Source organism: Nomascus leucogenys, chromosome 6 (assembly GCF_006542625.1).
Source record: "Nomascus leucogenys isolate Asia chromosome 6, Asia_NLE_v1, whole genome shotgun sequence".
Classification (NCBI taxonomy): Eukaryota; Metazoa; Chordata; class Mammalia; order Primates; family Hylobatidae; genus Nomascus; species Nomascus leucogenys.
In genome coordinates, this window is record NC_044386.1 from 66435933 (window position 1) to 66458325 (window position 22393).

Below are 22393 nucleotides of genomic sequence, written 5' to 3' on the forward strand. Positions count from 1 at the left end.
CAAACAGCATCTCCACTTTGGGATTAGCATTTAGGACACCAGAAGTCTTTCCTTTCCCTTCTCCACCCCTGCTTCTGTTGGAAGCAGACTTCAACCCCTCCCAAATCTGACTGCTTCAGGGTTCCTACATGAGAAGCAAAAGCTCATTTCCTACTCGCCATTTCCTCATGCTAACACATCCAAAACAGAGACTTTTTGTTGGCTCAACTGCTTTCATTTTTTTGGTAGAGGAAAATATATCAACATTAGAAACCATTGATTTTTGTTGCTGATGGTCCTCAGAAATAATGCAAAAAGTTGCTTAGAGTTAAAAAAGTATGCCTGATAATCTGCTTTCATTTCCTCCTTTCTCAAGGTGATACAATTACAATCAGAACCTGCAAAAAATCCACAATAAATTCTTCTCTAATGCCTTTTGCACTTAAGATCTTTAGTAGATACCTTAGCATCTTATTCAGTAATAACGCGCCAGCTTAGTCTGTAACTATGTATTTGGTCTTCAATTGTGACTACATAAAATGCTGAAATATCTATAACTTGGGAAGCAGCAAAGTTATAAATGCAGGTCTGGTATTAGACAACCTGTGTTCAAATCGCACCTCTATCGTTTATTAACTGTGTGACATTAAGTTCCCTAATGTCTCTGATAGCCTCATTTTCCTCATCTTAAAATGGGATCCTATCATTTCATAAAGTTGTATTCAATATGAGTAATTAATAATGATAATAGTTCTTTGAAGGCCTACTACACCAGGAATTATGTTGGGCACTTCACACTCATTTTATCTAATTGTGAGAACAGGGCTTCGTACACTGTAGACAACCAAAACATACTGAATGATTGAGGCGGGGCTAATGAGGTCCGCAGCTGGCACGCCATTAGAGGAGTCGCGAGTGGAGCTCAGTCATGTCTGTCCACAAAGCGCCTGCGCTTGACCTCTACGTTATATTTACTTTGGCAACGTACAAAGTGGTGAGGACAGACCTAGCCCGGAGGGCCCCTAATACGTTGTCGTCTTCTTATCCCCGGCCCTCTGCGTTAGAGAGGGCTGCCCCGAATGGGCTTCGAACGCTGACTCGCCCTTTTCCAGTCGGCCCTTGAGCCCACTAGTCCGGGCTACAGCGTTTTCCTAACCGAGGTTTAGAGGTGAGATGGAAAATGTACCCGTCTTTATTCTATTCTCTCCCCCGCAATGACAGGGTGAACGGCGGTGGGGTTAGGGGCGCGTCTCTGGAGTCCCAGTGCCCTCGGGATCGGAGGGCCGCTCGGAGGCGACAACGGCCCTGAAATTGGGGGAGCTTGTTTCCAGCCGGGCCGTGTCCCTGGGCGCGCCAGAGCGCCGCGCCTGCGCGCTCAGCCCGTTGCCGCGCCGGCCCTGCGGACGTGCGCGCGCTGCCTTCGCGGCACCTGGGCCTGAGGTGCGTGCCTCCCGGGCCCTCGCCAGCTCCAGATGCGTGAGGAGGACTTCAGAAACCCGACTGAGGAGTGGAGCGACCCCCAGGGAGGGTCGGACCTGCCTCAATACCGCCAAGGTGCCTGGGGACCCAAGAACGGGGGCTCCACAACCTCAGTTCCTGAGCTCCTTTTGCTTTCTCACTTCCCCACCTATTGAGTGCGTCTCACGCGGAGCAGAAATTTGAGAGGAAGGCGTAGAGGGATTTTTTTTTTTTCTTGCTGTGGGTTGTATCACATGTGGCGTTTTCATCCTGGCTGCAGCCAAAGCAGTTTTTATCCTTGCCCTTCCTTTCCTGGCGTGGGATTTTGTGGTTTCTGGACTCGGCTCGACCATTACGTGCTTATTATTGGTTGTGGGCCCTTAGAACGAGGACTGTGTGTCGGTGTCCTTTGTCCAGTGTAGTCCACTGGGAGGGAGAGGTGAGGGTTCAAGGCCAAGAGAATGGGCCCGGGGCGAGTGGGGCAGAAGCAGCCGTCGGAGATTATTCCCCAACTTAAAGTTGTGTGTTTCTCTTAGGTCTTTCATTTCTTGTTCGCTTACTTTCGTGAAATCCTCACATCGTTTTAATGGTACTAGTCAAGACAAGAAAATCAACAGGCTTTCAGCCTTGAGGCAACATTGGATATTATTGAGGTCAGTTTTTACAGTTTTTACAGTCTTCACGTAGAGTATCTTGTTCTTGTCAGGATAAATTCTGGATTGAACCACTGAGCAGATCTACTATTCTTTTATTTCAGTTTAAGATAAGAAAAATTACAGTCTTTTTTATTTTTATGTTATCAACGACAAAAAAATCGGTTGAAATGGGATTTGGAGCTCCATGAGTGCGTGAGGTGAGGATCCCTAACCTGGCTCTCAAACAAGAGATACGATCACTACTTGCCACTAATGGTTCTAACAATCTAGGGCTCCTAGTAAGTGCTTTTCCACGTGGTGGGAGGCAAGTGACAACAGTTATCCAATCTTAGTGCTAACAATGGATGATTAACCATAGCTCCTTTTTGGTACAGGAGCAGTAGGTAGCCAATCCCTGTTTTAGTCAGAGGTGGTTGTGGTGTGTGATTTTTTTTCTTTTAGGCGTGTTCCACGAAAGCATTTATTAAAGGGAAGAAGAAACATACAAAAGGAATTGAATCTGGCTCTATACCAAAATCCTCTGTGTGATCATTCAGTCCTGACATTGGACAATTACCAGGCTTTGCCTGACTGGCCTCAAGGGCCAAGCTGCCCTCCCACACCATACTCGATATGGGCCAGTGCATTGCAGTTTTCTGGAGGGGGTTGCAGTCAAGGACTCGCCCTGCCCCTCCTGCTAGATATGCAAATCCCATAACTTCTTTCCTAGCCTGGGTACCTCCATTTGGAGGCCCTCCTAGGAAGGACCATGGCTAAGACACTTTTCTCCATTTTTGACCCAGCTTCTTTCACTCCTAGACCTTCCCCTCCCTTTCCTATTCTAAAGTTCCATAAGAGGCAGGAGATTTTTGTTAGGGGCTCCTTTCAGTGAGAGGATTACCTCATATGCACTGCATCAGCTGACCCTCACCCAGTGTCCTTGTATTTAGTAGACCACTGGGGAGCCAGTGCCTCTTTTTACCACTTGCTTGCACTGTCACAGTAAGTGAATAAAGGCTTGATTACTTTTGGTTTGACTCATTGTCCTGATTAACTACCTTGGCACCTAATTGCTGCCAAGTTCTTTGCAGTTCACTGGATTCATGACTTAATTTTAATTATCATGACTGTTGCTCTGTATCGGCATGTTGAGAGATTTTGGAGCTTGTTCACCTGTAATTTCTCTAATTCAAGCTACTGAAAATGCATATTCACGGCACCAAGAGTTGATTGTTGGTTAACATATCTGGGTTATATGATATATTTTATTACTGCTATACTGGCTTACTGTCAGATTATTTTATTTTGCGTGGATTTATGTGGCATTTTCCATTTGGCCTGTAATTAGATGATTTTTATTTAAAATAAATATTTTGGAATAATATGGGTCAAGTGAAGAAAACCAGACACTTGCTTTCTTTAGTAATCTTGTCTCATACTATGGGCCCCTATCTTTCTCACCTTAATAGATCACTTGGCCACTTTGAATAAAGTGGTTGATTCATTGTCTAGTATGGAGAGGCATGTTAAGAACAGCTTTCATAAACTTTACTTCTTCCTACAGAAGTTTCACAAAACAATATTTGTCCTTGCTATATAGTATGCAGTCTGATACTTTCTACTATTATTTGTCCCCTATTTTTATTTATTTATTTATTTTTAAATTTTTTTTGAGAGTCTCGCTCTGTCTTCCAGGCTGGAGTGCAGTGGTGCAATCTTGGCGGCTCACTGCAACCTCCGTTCTCCTGGGTTCAAGCAATTCTCCTGACTCAGCCTCCCAAGCAGCTGAGATTACAGGCATGTACCACCACAATCGGCTAATTTTTGTATTTTTAGTAGAGACAGGGTTTCACCATGCTGCCCAGGCTGGCCTTGAACTCCTGACCTCAGGTGATCCCCTGCCTCAGCCTCACAAAGTGCTAGGATTACAGGGATGAGCCACTATGCCAGCCTCCGCTCTTATTTTAAATAACAAAGTGCTGATCATGATCTGCTAAGTTGAATTCACAGTCCATTAATGAGTAATATCCTGCAGTTTGAAAAACACTGTGATAAAATAACTAAAGATATTTGTTAAGTAATTTTTTTTTTCTGTTTCTGATTCATATTGCTAAAGAACCACAGTGGGTATGTTTGTGATTTGGGGTTGAAGGTATCTTCTAGGAGAAAATAGTAACACCGTATTTGTTGGACGTTTGCCAGATCAGCTGACAAAAGAACTCCAGACTTAGAACTCTCTGATCTAAAAGATATATTATATTGAAAGAGCTAGCACAGCTTTTAATTTTTTTTTTTTTTTAAATCTCTGACTCCTTTATTTAAGGGCAATGCCATAGAAAAGTAATAATGAAAAAAAATTGGCTTCTCTGATAGAAGATAGAATATAAGATAGTTATGAAAGTGCTTGCTAAACTTTTTTTTTTTTTGAGACAGAGTCTCACTTTGTTGCCCAAGCTGGAGTGCAGTGGTGCAATCTTGGCTCAGTGCAACCTCCACTTCCCTGGTTCAAGCAATTCTTGTGCTGCAGCCTCCCAAGTAGCTGGAATTAACAGATGTGCACTACCACGCCTGGCTAATTTTTGTATTTTTAGTCGAGACGGGGTTTTGCCACGTTGTTCAGGCAGGTCTTAAACTCCTGGCCTCATGTGATCTCCCTGCCTCGGCCTCCCAAAGTGCTGGGATTACAGGTGTGAGCCACTGCACTGGGCCAGTTTTTTTAAATCTTTATATTAATGCTTAAGACCAAAATGACCCTTTTACTATATTGCCTGATGGGCAAAGCACACTCAACTTTCAATTACTTAGTCATAGATAGCTATATAAGTAACCAATTTGTCAATCTTATTACCTCTATGCTTGTCTTTTGGGAATTTCACAACAAAGTGAAACGGAGAATTTTTTTTTGATACGGATTCTCAGCCAGGCTGGATTGCAATGGCACGATCTTGGCTCACTGTAACCTTTGTCTCCTGGGTTCAAGTGATTCTCCTGCCTCAGCCTCCTGAGTAGCTGGGATTACAGGTGTGCACTACCACACCCAGCTAATTTTTGTATTACTAGAGATGGGGTTTCACCATGTTGGCCAGGCTGGTCTCAAAATTCCTGACCTCAGGTGATCCACCAGCCTCGGCCTCCCAAAGTGCGGGATTACAGGCGTGAGCCATAGCGCCAGGCGAGAAATTTTTAAAACCTGTAAAGTTAGACAGTGCGTTTATCTCTTATTGAGAAACGCTTAAAAATGTTACTAAGACAATAAGGATAACATTTTAAAGTTTGATTGGCGTTGAGCTAAATATTAGATTTATGTATTGCTTCACTGTTTTTTAGCACATTCATATGCATTATCTCCATTGATTTTTGACAACAGCTTGTGGTGGTAGACAATCCAGGAGACCTTTTCCCCATTTTACAGATGAGAACTCTGTATTTCCTTCTTCCTACCACCTAGATCATATAGTGGCAAATCCAGGACTAGAACCCAGGTCTTCTGGGAATTTTCTCCTAGTCCACACTGTCCTTGTTGGTCTAAAGAAGTAACTGAGAATAAGTCATGTTAAATTTGTGGCTAAGAAATCCAACTATGATAAGTGAAATGTTCTGTTCTAAGAGCATATTTACAATGTGCTATAATTGAATGCAAGTATATCTTATTTTTAGTATTATGTTTTAATTTGTTACCTTTCTAGCCCATTTTTTAAAACGATGGCAACTAAATATTGGCAAATCTACCTAATAATGAAATAGGTAAATTGGAATTAAAATATCTATTTCATGTTAAGAAATTCAGCCTTGTCCTCATTTAATGTAGCATCTCAATTAGAAAAATAGCTTAAAATTGTATTGATTTTTAGATATTTATTTTAAAGACTCATCTCTGTATGTATAAAATTAGTATTATTATTCTAAAGTATTACTTAAAATGATTATTAACTTGTAAACACTAAGAGCAGGTTCTCCTTTGCCTTTAATATCTTCAGCCAAAGAACAACTTAAGTTACTTTTCATATGAATAAATAATTTTAAAATTAATACTTTTTTTCCTTTAATTTTTAGACATCTGTGGAATTTAAGAACAGTATGGAGCTCATCAGAGTATATCATTGAAGAATATGATGGCTGAAAACAATTTAAAAATGCTAAAGATTCAACAGTGTGTGGTAGCCAACAAACTACCTAGAAACAGGCCATATGTTTGCAATATTTGCTTTAAGCACTTTGAAACACCATCAAAATTAGCTAGGCACTATCTCATTCATACTGGTCAAAAGCCATTTGAATGTGATGTGTGTCATAAAACCTTTAGACAACTAGTTCATCTGGAGAGGCATCAACTAACTCATAGTCTGCCTTTTAAATGTAGTATTTGTCAGCGCCACTTTAAAAATCTGAAGACATTTGTGAAGCACCAACAACTTCACAATGAAACCTATCAGAATAATGTTAAACAGGTCAGAAGATTGCTGGAGGCCAAGAAAGGAAAGTCAATGTATGGAGTGTATAATACTTTTACCACAGAGGAAAGATGGGCATTACACCCGTGCTGTAAGTCCGATCCCATGTATAGCATGAAAAGAAGAAAGAATATTCATGCATGTACAATCTGTGGCAAGATGTTTCCATCACAGTCAAAACTTGATAGGCATGTACTTATTCATACTGGTCAGAGGCCTTTTAAATGTGTCTTGTGTACTAAATCTTTTCGACAGTCAACTCACTTAAAAATCCACCAACTTACACATTCAGAAGAAAGACCTTTTCAATGTTGTTTTTGTCAAAAAGGATTTAAGATTCAAAGCAAACTTCTGAAGCATAAACAAATCCATACTAGGAATAAGGCTTTTCGGGCTCTTTTATTAAAGAAGAGGCGTACAGAATCTCGCCCCCTGCCTAATAAGTTAAATGCAAATCAGGGTGGTTTTGAAAACGGTGAGATTGGTGAATCTGAGGAGAATAATCCACTCGATGTCCACTCAATTTATATTGTCCCTTTTCAGTGTCCAAAGTGTGAAAAGTGTTTTGAATCAGAGCAGATTCTCAATGAACACAGCTGTTTTCCTGCTAGAGGTGGCAAAATTCCAAGCAGGTTCAAAAGAAGCTACAACTATAAAACCATTGTTAAAAAAATCTTGGCCAAGCTTAAACGTGCTAGGAGTAAAAAATTAGATAACTTTCAATCTGAGAAAAAAGTATTTAAAAAGAGTTTCTTGAGAAATTGTGATCTTATTTCTGGTGAGCAGAGCTCTGAACAAACCCAGAGAACATTTGTGGGTTCTCTTGGCAAACATGGAACATATAAAACAATTGGCAATAGAAAGAAGAAAACATTGACTTTGCCATTTTCTTGGCAAACTATGGGAAAAAATTTGAAAGGCATCCTTACGACAGAAAACATATTAAGCATTGATAATTCAGTGAATAAGAAAGACTTGTCAATCTGTGGTTCATCAGGTGAGGAATTCTTTAATAACTGTGAGGTACTTCAGTGTGGTTTTTCAGTTCCAAGGGAAAACATACGTACTAGACATAAGATATGTCCTTGTGACAAATGTGAGAAGGTATTTCCTTCTATATCCAAACTAAAAAGACACTATTTAATTCATACTGGACAGAGGCCCTTTGGCTGTAATATTTGTGGGAAGTCTTTTAGACAGTCAGCTCACTTAAAAAGACATGAACAGACTCATAATGAAAAGAGTCCTTATGCATCTCTTTGCCAAGTAGAATTTGGAAACTTCAACAGTCTTTCTAATCATCCAGGTAATAGTGTTAACTATAATGCTTCCCAACAATGTCAGGCTCCTGGTCAAAACTACGAGGTCTCAGAGTCAGATCAAATGTCAGGAGTTAAGGCAGAGTCACAGGATTTTATTCCTGGTAGCACCGGGCAACCTTGTCTTCCTAATGTACTTTTGGAATCAGAGCAAAGCAATCCTTTTTGCAGTTATTCAGAGCATCAGGAGAAAAATGATGTCTTCCTGTACCGCTGCAGTGTTTGTGCTAAAAGTTTCCGATCTCCATCTAAACTGGAAAGACACTACCTAATTCATGCAGGGCAGAAACCATTTGAATGCTCAGTTTGTGGCAAAACATTCAGACAGGCTCCTCACTGGAAGAGACATCAACTTACTCACTTTAAAGAACGACCACGAGGGAAAGTGGTTGCCTTAGATTCGGTTATGTAAATTGTCGCAACCACTAACAACTGTGGTCTCTGGTGATCTTATTTTTAAAGCCTGTATTATTTAAAATGCATTTTTATTGAAAGGCCTGCATTAAATTGAATGGTTTCACAGGCATATGCTTGTCCTGCATAGTAAGGAGGCAGAATACACAGAAAATTAATACAATGTTTTAGAAACAGCCAAATTAATTTTTAGAGGCAAGAACATGATTTGATGCTATAAAGTAGGCATTTTAATATTGTAAACATATGCTTTGGCTGTATTGAAAAATATAAATCCATGATGGCTGTACAAATAATTTAGCCTCATTCATTTTTTAAAGGAATTATTCCTTAAGACATGCCATCTCTTTTTAGATATACTCAAAAGACTGAGAGGCAAAACTTGGTTTTTAGCTGCAGCACGTAGCCCTGTTATATTTGATTTATTTTACATTTCATATGAAAGCATAATTTTGTCCACATGTGGCTCAAATTGCATTGGTAATTTTTTTTTTTTTTGTAAATTTAAAAAACTACAGAGGCACTAAAGGTGAAAATGGATGAGAAAATTATAGTATTATTTTCATTGGTCTTTTTTTTTTTGAGACGGAGTCTCACTCTTTCGCCAGGCTAGAGTACAGTGGCGCCAACTAGGCTCACTGCAACCTCCGCGTCCCGGATTCCAGCAATTCTCCTGCCTCAGCCTCCAGTAGCTGGGATTACAGGTGCCTGCCATCATGCGGACTAATTTTTGTATTTTTAGTAGAGACGGGGTTTCACCAAGTTGGCCAGGATGGTCTCAATCTCTTGACCTCGTGATTTGCCCGCCTAGGCCTCCCAAAGTGCTGGGATTACAGGCGTGAGCCACCACACCCAACGGTCTTTTCAAAGCTATTTATTTTTAGGACTGTGATAATTTCACCTTCAGGTGATAAGGATTTTATTTTTTTTTCTCCCAGCTAGTGCTATCTTTCTCAAAATAATTTAAAAGTAGGCAAGAGGCTAGAATGTACCTGTATTTACCATGTTTACTTACCAGGAATATTTTCTTTTTTTTTTTTTTTTGAGACGGAGTCTTGCTCTGTCGCCCAGGCTGGAGTGCAGTGGCGCAATCTTGGCCACTGCAAGCTCCGCCTCCCGGGTTCACGCCATTCTCCTGCCTCAGCCTCTCCGAGTAGCTGGGACTACAGGCGCCCGCCACCGTGCCCGCCACCACACCCGGCTAATTTTTTGTATTTTTAGTAGAGACGGGGTTTCACTGTGGTCTCGATCTCCTGACCTTGTGATCCGCCGGCCTCAGCCACCCAAAGTGCTGGGATTACAAGCGTGAGCCACCGCGCCCGGCTCTCCAGGAATATTTTCTAAGTGCCATAGTCTTTTTCATAATATGTATGAGTTTTATCTTTTCATAGGAATAATTTCAAGTCGTTTATTTGCTCATTAATGATAGCAGTAGTCATAGACTTAAGACTATTCTAGAGATCTTCATCTCCATAAGACTTTTACATTTATTTTGGTAAACTTTTCTTTTTATGCCTCTTTAATGGAGTGGTTCTGTTATTTAAGCCTGTTCTTTTTTTTTTTTTTTTTTTTTTTTTTTTGAACGCAGTCTCGCTCTGTCACCCAGGCTGGAGTGCAGTGGCGTGATCTCGGCTCACTGCAAGCTCCGCCTCCCGGGTTCATGCCATTCTCCTGCCTCAGCCTCTCCGAGTAGCTGGGACTACAGGCGCCCACCACCTCGCCCGGCTAATTTTTTGTATTTTTAATAGAGACGGGGTTTCACCGTGGTCTCGATCTCCTGACCTCGTGATCCGCCCGCCTCGGCCTCCCAAAGTGCTGGGATTACAAGCTTGAGCCACCGCGCCCGGCTTATTTAAGCCTGTTCTAAGTTTGATCAAATGGCAATGACTAGGTCTAGTTTTAGTTTTTATTTTTGCAAGAGTCTATTGCTAAAGAATTTTATTTTGATCCTTGTTAAATTTTTATTTTGATTAGTAAGGTAGTCATTCCTGTAGAGGGATAAGATGCTTGTAGAGTTGTGGGTATCATTCCAAATAGAACTGTTATGATTTGGGAAGTATTCTTTACTACAAAGGACTTATTTCATAATGACAAATTGTCTTTCACATTTGCCTTTGTTTATAAAATCTTCAGGAATGACATTCTCTAGCAATAAAAGGAATGAACCATTATGTTTCTAAGCTGAAAAGAGGAACAGGTGGCTAATTATCCTACCATACTTAAATATAGTGGAAAATCCTCTATTGAGAATGTGGATAAATGAACAATTGTAAGTTTTGCATCATAATCTGAGAACTTTCTTTTGACGGGGGAAGCGGGAGGGATAATAGGTGGGGGTGATCTGCTTGCTGCTTTTACCACAGGTGATTTTTAAGTAACTTGGATTTAATTCACAGAGATGAACATGACAGTCTGAGTAAAATACCCAATGATGTAGAAGTGTGCCTGTTTATTATGTAGATACAGACATCCAGCAAAAACAGGAGAATCACATGCTTTAAAGAACACTTTCTCTTAGGTTTCCTTGAGATATGTTCCTCCAGTGCAAGCAAGATAATGGTTTACAGAATTTGCTTTACACAAAACTTTTCAAGAACTCATCTGTTACACAAAAGCAAGGAATAACTAGTTTATATTTTCCAATAATTTTCAAGGTTTTCTCCTTAATATGTTTGAAATTATTGATTTTGGCATTTTTCTAAGCAATTTATGTAATTTTATTTGAAGAAAATGTTTTATATATTGTTTTTCCCAGCCTAAACAGGGAGAGTCCTAACAGTGTTGTGCTTGTGTGATTATGAGACTTTATTTGCATAAGTGATACTACTATACTTTATTTTTGACCCATGCCTTTTTAAGCTGTTTCATATTGAAAGTTGGAATATTGTAAAAATTTTGTCAAAGATGTACTGTAGTGCTATTTGAAGTACCTGTAACAAAACACAGTTGGCCCTCTGTATCCATGTACTCTGCATCTGTGGATTAAACCAATTGCAGATCAAAAATATTAGAAAAAATAATATAAAAATAATAAAATAAAAATACAGTATAATAGTTATTTAAATAGCATTTACATTGCATTAGGTATTAGTTTAGGGATAAAGTATACAGGAGGATGTGCGTTGGTTATATACAAATATGTCATTTTATGTAAGGGACTTGAGTATACTTGGATTTTTGGTATCTGTGGGTTGGGGGGACGGTCCAGGAACCAATACCCCATGGATACCAAGGGACAACTATACTTATTTACCTTTATTGTCATTGCAAGCTTCTTATGGAAACTTTATAGGAATGAAAATATACACGTTAAGAAGATTAAACATTAGATAGTAGATGGTTTGTTGCATGCTAGAACTGTTAGTATTGTTGAATCAATTACTTTGGTTTCATGAAAAAATAAACGATAAATATCTTTAAAGAGAACTAGAAGAATTCTTTGTTTGAGTGATTCCAGGCTGTAGTATGATCATTTACTGAAGTAGTTTGATTGGCTGGCTAACTTAGAATTATCGTTTCTTGTTTTGTACTGCAATAGGGGTTATAATTGTAAGATAAAAATGTGTGTGTGTTAAGGGAAGTAGGTGGTGGTTAAAATTCTTGAAAAATTTTCAGAATACTTTAAAAATAAAGTTTCAAGTTATACAGTGTGGCCTTTTTTTTGGGGGGGGAGTTACAAAATATTAGAGCCAAGGTACTGATTGTCAGATACTTTTGTAGGTCCACTCCAGTCTACCTTCTACACCAAATTTACATGGATATTTGATCATTTACCCTGTTGTTCATGTTACATTTCCATGCTGTTCCCGTCTGTGGAAAAAAAAAATCCTTTGACAGCTCCCTATCACCTACAAAAGAATATGTTAACTCCATTGTATATGGTATGATCTACCTATTTATCTGTTGATCCTCCTTTTTGGCCTTTCTCTTCAGATTTGTACTAAAGAAATACAGAATTAGGGGCTGGGCACAGTGGCTCAAGCCTGTAATCACAGCACTTTGGGAGGCCGAGGTAGGAGGATTGCTTGAAGCCAGGAGTTTGAGACAGTCAACAAAGCAAGACCCCTGCCTCTAAAAAAATTTTTTTAAGCCAGGTGAGGTGGTGGCACACACCTGTGGTCTCAGCTGCTCTCAGAACACAGAAGCGGGAGGATCGCTTGAGCCCAAGAATTGGAAGTTGAAGTGAGCTATGATCATGTCCCTGCCCTCCAGCTTTCCATGCATGGGTGACAGAGCAAGATCATCTCTTTAAAAAACATTATATAGAATTGGTTTATCCAATACATACTAGTATTGTTATTCTTTTTGCTTTCCATCGTGTCTATCTTGTGTCAACTTAGAAACAGACTCACAATCTGTTCAAAGAAGAAATTTAGCTGAGTCAAGTTTCATTCCTTTTCCTTTTTTTCATGATTATGGGGGAAAACAAAAGTGCTTAAAACTGACTTGCAGAGAACACGGATTTCAATGTACATGTTATATAAGACAACCAATTAGAATTATATTTTTAGGATGCAGCAACAGTCTTTGAAATCTTTTACAAGAATCTTTGTTAGAAATAACATTTGCCAAGTACTGTTTTATGATGCAGAATGGTGTCTGCTTTTTTGAAGCTACAGGGAAGGAACATTTAATCCCTAGCTTGTTGAGATTTCTCCTTATTGCCAGTTAGAAGGGCTTAGAATTTAAGGGCTAATTCTATTAGCAGTAAGAGAAAAAAGGAAATGTAACTGAAAAGTAATATAATGGTATTACATGAAATACAGAACATGTAATATTTTGCGTCTAAATTGGCAATCTATTTGTTCTTTGAAGTTTGAGCTTAAATACTACCTCCGGGAGACTCTGATTTACCCAAGTTCTCCATCCCCTGTATTCTCCTTAATTTTTGTTTATAACTCTGTTGATCTTCCACTAGAAACTAGTGGTTTTCAAACTTTAGTGTGAATTGGGCTTGTTAAAAGCATAGATTGCTGGGCTGCATCCTCAGAGTTCTTGATTCAGTGTCTTTTAGGACCCCAAAATTTGCATTTAGTGACTAAGGTTAGCTGTTGTGAGACTATACTCTGAGATCCACTGAACTACATGCTTCTGGAAAGCAACAGAATGAATATCATTTATAGAGAAGGCTTAATACTGTGGCAAGCATTAGGTTCTCAAATATATGTTGAATGTATGAAGGAAGAAATTAATGAATGGAGCAATTATTACCAACCTTTTATGTTTTCCTTAAATCCACAATTTCACTTAGATCCTTTCAGAGGATGAGTTTGCCTTCTACTGTGTTGTGATCAAAGCCTGTCCAACATGCCCTCTCTAAACTTGTCTTCACTCAAAACTTTATCTTTTCTCTGTTTCTCCTCGTCTGTATCAGAATAATGTTCCTTCACATTCTGAATAATGTTCCTTCACCTTCTTTTCTTGCCCACTTCTGGGAACTTAATAGTCCCTTTTTCTGGTATCTAGTTTTTCTCTCTCCAATTGTTCTTTCCCCTCTGCCTAAAAACAATTTCATGTGTTCCCTATTCAGTAATGGTGCTTTTGGTTGCAAGTGACAGAATACCTGACTCAAACTGCTTTAGCAATAAGGATCTTAATTGGCTTACATGACTTGAAAGTCTAGTGAATAAATAAGCTTCAGAGTTGTTGAATCACGTTGTTGAACTGATTGTGCGTGCTTCTGTCTGCTCTACCTTTCACAATGGCACGGCTATTTTCCTGTGGTTTTAGGATGCTTTGTAATCAATACGTCATGCTCCCTTCACAGGGGGTAGGGCATGGCAGATAGTGAGAGAGCTAGAAACTCACACAAGACCAAGGGACAACTTTCCCAAAAGCCTATAGCAAAACTCTCCTCTCTCATCTGCCAGAATTGCTTCACAAAACACATTTTTGTTTGTTTGTTGCTTTGTTTTTTGTTTTTGAGATGGAGTCTCTGTTTCGCAGGCTGGAGTGCAGTGGTGCGATCTCGGCTCACTGCAACCTCTGCCTCCTGGGTTCAAGCTATTCTTCTGCTTCAGCCTCCCTGAGTAGCTGGGATTACAGGTGTGTGCCAGCACACCCAGCTAATTTTTGTATTTTCAGTAGAGATGGGGTTTCATCATGTTGGCCAGGCTGGTCTCGAACTCCTGACCTCAAGCGATCCACTGGCCTCAGCCTTCTAAAGTGCTGGGATTACAGGTGTGAGACACTGTGCCCGGCCCAGATTTCTGAACCAATCACTGACAAGGATAACCTAGAACTGGGGCTGGAATTCACCTTCCTTTTAAGCACATGGTTTCCAGGGAGTGATATGGATACTGGTCAAATTTGAAGTTGTGTTTAGAAAGAAATGAATGGATAAGCAATCTATGTTGTTCCCTGTACCTAGCTTAAAAAGGTGTGTTTGTGGGGACAAACAACTTTAGTTTTGTTATTCTGGATACTGTCACAATTGACTTTTTTTCTTTTATGGTAAGAACTATTGCAAATTTATCTTTCATTTACTTCTTTCATGGCCTTTTCACTCACTAACTTCTTAGCCCTTTATTATTGAATACATGTTTTCTTCACCATCCTTTGGGAGTTGCTCTCTCAGTGGCTACTGTAGTGGTCATTGTTGGTTGTAACCACATCTCCTTCTCCCTTCACTGTATATCAGCCAAGTAGTCAGGGTTAGACTGACCTAGTTGCAGCTCAGCCATGGGTCATGATCAGTCTAAGGCTGTCAGAATACTCACATCTCCCTTGCCATGATGACTGTTCAGAAATAGGTAACCCGGGTCTAAGCCAGGGTAATTGGCTTGGGGGTGAGCACTGACCTAAGTTAATTCTATCAGAGCAAAACCATGTACTTACTTTAGTGATTGAGGAAGGATTAGTGGGTGTATAGAAGAAGCTCCCTCCATTTTGGTACCATGAGGGACACTGATCTGCTGATGAAGTCAAAACACAGAGGGAATGGGGTAGGGGGCAAAGAAAGGAATCACAGAGTAATGGAGCTGGAAACCTGATTCAACTGCCTGAAGCCTAACTTATCACCCCTATAGATTTTATTACTCCTATAGATTTTACTTACTGTTAACCAATTTAGAAGTAGACTTTCTTACAACATATCCCAATTAATAATGGTCACCAATGGTCTCCTAATTGCCAAGCTCATGGTCTTTTTGAAATTCTTGTCCTTTCAGATTTCTTTGAAGCATTTGACACTAGTGACAATCTTGTCATTTGAAACCCTTCTTTCTTGACTCCCTGGTTCCTTTGCTTTCTGTCTACAAAACACATTGTAGAAAGCTTGTAAGGAGAAAACCATAAAATACACATAATTTTAGAATGTCCAAAACCATCAGTTAGAAACTTAGCTAAGAGAAGTTGATAAGAAAAGTAGATAGAGATGAGAGCAAGGGGGAGGGGAGATATTATGATACTACGTTTTGTCATAAATCTGCTAGGTATTATAAATTAGAACCATTTGGCCGGGCGCGGTGGCTCAAGCCTGTAATCCCAGCACTTTGGGAGGCCGAGGCAGGCGGATCACAAGGTCAGGAGATCGAGACCAACACGGTGAAACCCCGTCTCCACTAAAAATACAAAAAATTAGCCGGGCGTGTTGGCGGGCGCCTGTAGTCCCAGCTACTCGGGAGGCTGAGGCAGGAGAATGGCGTGAACCTGGGAGGTGGAGCTTGCAGTGAGCCGAGATCGCGCCACTGCACTCCAGCCTGGGGGACAGAGCAAGACTCTGTCTCAAAAAAAAAAAAGAACCGTTTACGTGTTAGATCAGTAGAAAGCTACATGTGATCTGTAGCTTATTGGTTTAATTTTTTTTGGAGATGGAGCCTCGCTCTGTCACCCAGGCTAGGGTGCAGAGGTGCGATCTTGGCTCACTGCAATCTCTGCCTCCCAGGTTCAAGTGATTCTCGTGCCTCAGCCTCCCTAATAGCTGGGATTACAGGTGTGCGCCACCACGCCCAGCTAATTTTTGTATTTTTAGTAGAGACGGGGTTTCACCATGTTGGTCAGGCTGGTCTCGAACTTCTGACCTCAGGTGCGCCATCCACCTTGATCTCCCAAAGTGCTGGGATTACAGGCATGAGCCACCACACCCGGCCCCTAATATTCTCTTGGCCACAAAATTATGAGATACATTATGAATTTAATAAACATATAAGTTGGAAAATAAACTTTATCATCACCTGGCTGTCTCCCTGCTACCTCAGACTCTATATAGAGGAATCATTTTTCCTTTTAAAACCTACTCTACCCTCTGTCTTCTCTATTGTGCTTTATGGTTCCACTATTCTTTCAACTACTAAAGATTATTTCTCTTTTTCTGTGTTTCCAGTGTCTTCCACATTTATTCCTTCCTTTTCATTTTGACTGTCAGAACCCACATTTAGTCCTTTTTATTTTAGCTTTAGATTTGCAGTAGTCTCCCAGCTGATATTCCCATCCCCATAGTACCTGCACCAACCCATTTGACATACTACTCAGAAGTCATCTTCCAAAAATAGATTTACAATCAGTGGTTTCCCATTGTCTTCCACAATCGTTATTGTGGAAGAGAGCTTCCTCTCCCTAGCTTTCAAGACTTTCAACACATCAAGCCTTATTGCTGACTCCTGACATAGCCCTGCATGACCTGCTTTGGTGGCTTTATCTGTGCTGTAACTATAGCATATATAGAAATACAGTCCCTGTGGTTTTTGCTAGTCAAAATATTATATGTCAAGATTCATCGTAAAAGCCATCAGAATCTTATTTTTCTTATTTTATAGACACTGTGTTTGTAAATAAAATGTCAATAGATATTATACATTCAAAATCTGTTACATTTAAAATTGTGATTTTGCAAATTTTAATCACTAGCACTCTAAAACTTTACACAATAACATACAGGGGGAAAAAGGACTTCACATTTAATCTCCATTCCTATAGGCCTTTGCTTTCACGTTCACACTGTCTATTTTTGTTTTTATTTTTTGTTGTTGTTGTTGTTTTGAGATGGAGTTTCACTCTTGTTGCCCAGGCTGGAGTGCAATGGTGCAATCTCTCCTCACTGCAACCTCTGCCTTCTGGGTTCAAGTGATTCTCCTGCCTCAGCCTCCCGAGTAGCTGGGATTACAGGTGCACACCACCATGCCCAGCAAGTTTTTGTATTTTTAGTAGAGATGGGGTTTCACCATGTTGGCCAGGCTGGTCTTGAACTCCTGACCTCAAGATAATCCACCTGCCTCGGGCTCTCAAAGTGCTGGGATTACAGGCGTGAGCCACTGTGCCTGGCCCACACTGTTTATTTTTTTACTGTTTTATTTTTATTTTTATTTTTTTGAGACGGAGTCTTGCTCTGTTGCCCAGGCTGGAGTGCAGTGGCCCGATCTTGGCTCACCGCAACCTCCACCTCCCTGGTTTGAGCGATTCTCCTGCCTCAGACTTCTGAGCAGCTGGGACTACAGGCGCCCACCACCACGCCCGGCTAATATTTTGTATTTTTAGTAGAGACAGGGTTGTTAGCCAGGATGGTCTCAGTCTCCTGACCTTGTGATCTGCCTGCTTCGGCCTCTCAAAGTGCTGGGATTACAGGCATGAGCCACTGCACCGGCCTACACTGTTTATTTTTGAACATGTCATATATATTACAAAATTCTAAAGTTACAAAAGGGAGGCTGGGCGCAGTGGCTCACGCTTGTAATCCCAGCACTTTGGGAGGCCGAGGCGGGCGGATCACGAGGTCAGGAGATCGAGACCACGGTGAAACCCCGTCTCTACTAAAAATACAAAAAAATTAGCCGGGCGTGGTGGCAGGCACCTGTAGTCCCAGCTACTGAGGGAGGCTGAGGCAGGAGAATGGCGTGAACCCGGGAGGCGGAGCTTGCAGTGAGCTGAGATTGCGCCCCAGCACTCCAGCCTGGGCGACAGAGCGAGACTCCGTCTCAAAAAAAAAAAAGAAACCAAGTTATTCAATTTAAAAAAGGGCAAAAAATATGAATAGAGGCTTCCCCAAAGAAGATATATGAATAGCAAATAAGCACATGAAGAGATGCTCGATTAGTCACTAGGGAAATGTAAATGAAAGTCACAACGAAATATATCACACACCTATTAAAATGACTAAAATTAGGGGCTGGGCACCCCCGGTGGCTCACGCCTGTAATCCCAGCACTTTGGGAGGCCGAGGCAGGAGGATCACTTGAGGTCAGGAGTTCGAGACCAGCCTGGCCAACATGGTGAAACCCCATCTCTACTAAAAATACAAAAATTAGCTGGGTGTGGTGGCATGTGCCTGTAATCCCAGCTACTCGAGAGGCTGAGACAGGAGAATTGCTTGAACTCGGGAGTTAGAGGTTGCAGTGTGCTGGGATCGGGCCACTGCACTCCAGCCTGGGCGACAGAGTGAGACTCCATCTCAAAATAAATATATAAATAAATAAAGACTAAAATTAAAAGATTGTCCATATTCACATAGAGGGGAACAATGCACACTGGGGCCTTCCAGAGGGTTGGGTGGGTGGAGGGAGAGGATCAGAAAAAATAACTAATGTATACTGGGCTTAATACCTGAGTGATGAAATAATCTGTACAATGAACGCCTATGACACACCTTTACCTATGTAACAAACCTGCACATCCTGCACATGTACCCTTGAACTTAAAAATTAAAAAAAAATTGTCCATATTAAGTGTTGGTGAGGTGGAGAACAAACTAGAATTATATGCTCCTGATGTGAATGTAAAATAGTACTACTTTAGAAAGATGGCAGTTTCTAAAAACTTAAACATACACTTGCCGGGTGCAGTGGCTCATACCTGTTATCCCAGCACTTTGGGAGGCCAAAGTGGGCAGATCACGAGCTTAGGAGTTCAAGACAGCCTGACCAACATGGTGAAACCCCGTCTCTACTAAAAATACAAAAGCTAGCCGGGTTTGGTGGCGCATTTCCTGTAATCCCAGCTACTCAAGAGCCTGAGGCAGGAGAATCTCTTGATCCCAGGAGGCAGAGGTTGCAGTGAGCCGAGATCACGCCATTGCACTCCAGCCTGGGCGACACAGGAAGACTCTGTCTCAAAACAAACAAACAAACAAACAAACAAACAAACAAACAAACAAACACACCTATGGTGTAACCCAAATATTTCACTCCTAGGTATTTAAGAGCAAAGGAAGTATATGTCCACATGAAGACATATACAAATGCTCATAGTGGCTTTATTTGTAATAACTAAGAACTTGGAACAGCTCAAATGTCTATCAGCAGATGAATAGTTTATCAAACTGTGGTATATCAGTAAAATGGAACGAATGTTAAGCAATAAAAAAGGAATGAACTACTGATACATGCAACAACATGAATCCATCTCAAAATCATTTCGTTGAGTGAAAGAAGGCATGCACTGTATTATTTCATTTATATAAAATTCCATGAAAAGCAAACTATGGTGACTGCAGATCAGTGGTTGCCTGAAAAGTGGGTGGGACTAGTGAAAGGCACAGATTGCAAAAGTGCACGAGGAAACTTTTAGAGGCTTTGATATGCTCATTATCATGATTTTGGCAATAGTTTCACAAATGTATGTTCACGTCAAAACGCATCAAATTTTACAACCTAAATATGTGTTTTTATTATTATTTTATTTGTATTTTTTGAGACGAGTCTCGCTCTGTCACCAAGCTGGAGTGCAATGGCGCAATCTCGGCTCACTGCAACCTCCGCCTCCCTGCTTCAAGCAATTCTCCTGAATCCGAGTAGCTGGAACTACAGGCGGGCGCCACCAGGCCCGGCTAATTTTTTTGTTTTTTAGTAGAGACGGGGTTTCACCATGTTAGCCAGGCTGGTCTCGAACTCCTGACCTCAGGCAATCGGCCAGCTTCAGCCTCCCAAAATGCTGGGATTACAGGCGTGAGCCACCGCCCCTGGCTGGGTTATTGTATGTCAATTTTTGCCTCCATAAAATTGTTTAGGCCTGTAATCCCAGCACTTTGGGAGGCCGAGGCAGGCGGATTACCTAAAGTCGGGGAGTTCGAGACCAGCCTAACCAACACGGAGAAACCCTGTCTCTACTAAAAATACAAAAATTAGCTGTGCATGGTGGCGCATGCCTGTAATCCCAGCAACACGGGAGGCTGAGACAGGAGAATCGCTTGAACTCGGGAGGCAGAGGTTGCCATAAGCCGAGATTGCACCATTGCACTCCAGCCTGGGCAACAAGAGTGAAACTCCATCTCAAAAAAAAAAACAAAACTAAACTAAAACACTGTTAAGGGCAGTTAAAACCCAGCCCATATTCCCAGGCTGTTTTTTGTTTGTTTGCTTTGTTTTGTTTTTTCTTTAGGGTTGAAAAAAAACTAAATCCCCATTCACCGCACACGGCACTCTTCACTAACCACGAGAAACCCCACCCAACACCATCCACCGGGTCCCTCCCTTGCCATCCTAATCCCGCTAGCGAGGTGTCTTCTCTCTGCCGCCCGCTAGAGAGCGCGTACAGAGGAGGTCAAAGCTTTTGGCTCGCTAGCTCAGCCCCAACGCCTGCATGAACTTCCGGCTACACGCCATTCCGCTTCCTGGGGAACGCTTGGGCTGTTGTACGGGTTCCCTACGGGACTCTGAAGACTGAGGATATCCGGCCCGGAGCGTTTGTGCGGCGCGGAGTTAAGCTCCCCGGCAGTAATTTAGGGGAAGTGGACCAGGGTTGCCGCTACCCAGAGCGGTCCTTTCGTTTCCACTGGAGTGGAGGGGAGAGTGCTGCCATGGCAGCCCCTGCGCAGCCCAAGAAGATCGTGGCCCCTACGGTGTCCCAGATCAATGCGGAGTTCGTGACTCAGGTGAGCTCGGGCGAGTCTGGTGTGTGTGAGTGGGTATGGACGTCGTGGCCCCGAGGCCTGGTGGTGGGTTTTTTTTTCAGGATGTAGGAGCACGGAGGAGGCATTCGTTTGTTAATTGATTCACACACGTCTTTTTACTGAGTATCAGCTCCGTGCCGGCCACTATGCTAGGTGCTGGGCATACCGTGGTGAAAGAAGCTGCCCTGCCCTGATGAGTTCATGGCCCAAGGAAGACAGACACATGAAAAGAAAAGTACTGTATGAGTTTTGCTGTGTTGGAGTTTGTCTCAGGAACAATGGATTCAGAGAGGAGGGAACACCCCAATCTATCTGAGACTGGCAAGTAGGCTTCGCAGCAGAGTGATGCTGGACTGCCTCTTCAAGTAGGAGTAGGCTTTTTCCTGGTCCTTAGAGTTTCCTGAGTTTTTGAGCAGTGATGAGAAACTGACAAGACACCTCCAAATAGACCCGTCTAAAAAGAGAGTAATTCTGTAGTTTGAGAGCGTTCATTTAGAATCTGTTTACTATCTTGCATTGTGAGCCACAGTTGGCTTTGGATAGGGAACCACAGTCCTGTGATTGTCAGCATCATTCCTCATTCTTATTTATTTGCGAATTGCGTAAGAGTGTAAGTAGTTCAATGTAGAAGTTATCATGCCCACCTGCTTCTTTATTCTTTATTCCTTGTCTCAACAGATTTGCCAGGGCAGAAGCCTAGGGAGTGATTTTGAATCCTCCCTTTCCCTTAGTCCCTACATTTCTACATTCTAAATATGTTTTGAATCTGTCTGGTGTTCTATATCTCTGTCACCTTAAGCCTGGTTGCCATTGTTTTCTGCCTGGACCAAGGTATCGTAATCTGTTATATTGTCCTTCCTCTTGCTCTCCTCTAGCCCATTCTTCATGTTGCTTTCCGAGTGATTTCGTACAAGTGCAAATCTCATCATATCACTTGCCTTCTTAAAATCTCTTCCTTCCGGCCGGGCGCAGTGGCTCACGCCTGTAATCCCAGCACTTTGGGAGGCTGAGGCGGGCGGATCACGAGGTCAGGAAATCGAGACCATCCTGGCTAACACGGTGAAACCCCGTCTCTACTAAAAATACAAAAAAAAATTAGCCGGGCATGGTGGCGGGTGCCTGTGGTCCCAGCTACTCGGGAGGCTGAGGCAGGAAAATGGCGTGAACCCGAGAGTCGGAGCTTGCAGTGAACAGAGATTGTGCCACTGCACTCCAGCCCGGGCAACAGTGTGAGACTCCATCTCAAAAAAAAAAAAAAAAAAAAAATATCTTCCTTCCTTTCTTCCTTTTCTTCTTTCAAGATAGGGTCTCGCTATG

At 41.6% G+C, this 22393-nt stretch overlaps 2 protein-coding genes across 4 annotated transcripts in view; both read left to right on the plus strand.

Annotated features, from left to right (window-relative positions):
- Positions 1 to 1009: 1009 nt before the first annotated feature.
- On the plus strand, positions 1010 to 9341 carry ZNF770 (zinc finger protein 770). 2 transcript variants are annotated; one of them, XM_030814346.1, is made up of 3 exons: positions 1010 to 1147; positions 1974 to 2090; positions 6126 to 9341. In XM_030814346.1, the coding sequence occupies exon 3, from the start codon at positions 6182 to 6184 to the stop codon at positions 8252 to 8254; it is 2073 nt and encodes a 690-aa protein (XP_030670206.1). In that variant the 5' UTR covers positions 1010 to 1147; positions 1974 to 2090; positions 6126 to 6181; the 3' UTR covers positions 8255 to 9341. The 2 variants fall into 2 exon arrangements, with proteins under 2 accessions (XP_030670206.1, XP_003272844.1); XM_003272796.4 differs by lacking the exon at positions 1010 to 1147 and adding an exon at positions 1332 to 1533.
- Positions 9342 to 20847: 11506 nt separating this feature from the next.
- The window catches only part of AQR (aquarius intron-binding spliceosomal factor), a 118603-nt gene continuing 117057 nt past the window's right edge, over positions 20848 to 22393 (plus strand). For both annotated transcript variants that reach the window (XR_004030480.1, XM_003272795.4), the window contains exon 1: positions 20848 to 21058. Coding sequence is in view for 1 of the 2 variants with exons in the window: in XM_003272795.4 (XP_003272843.2) it covers positions 20984 to 21058 (75 nt within the window). In the remaining variant the exon portion in view is untranslated. The remainder of the gene's footprint in view (positions 21059 to 22393) is intronic.

Excerpts from the sequence above, each read along its gene's own strand:
- ZNF770 (XM_030814346.1), top strand. The coding sequence starts at position 6,182 with ATGATGGCTGAAAACAATTTAAAAATGCTAAAGATTCAACAGTGTGTG.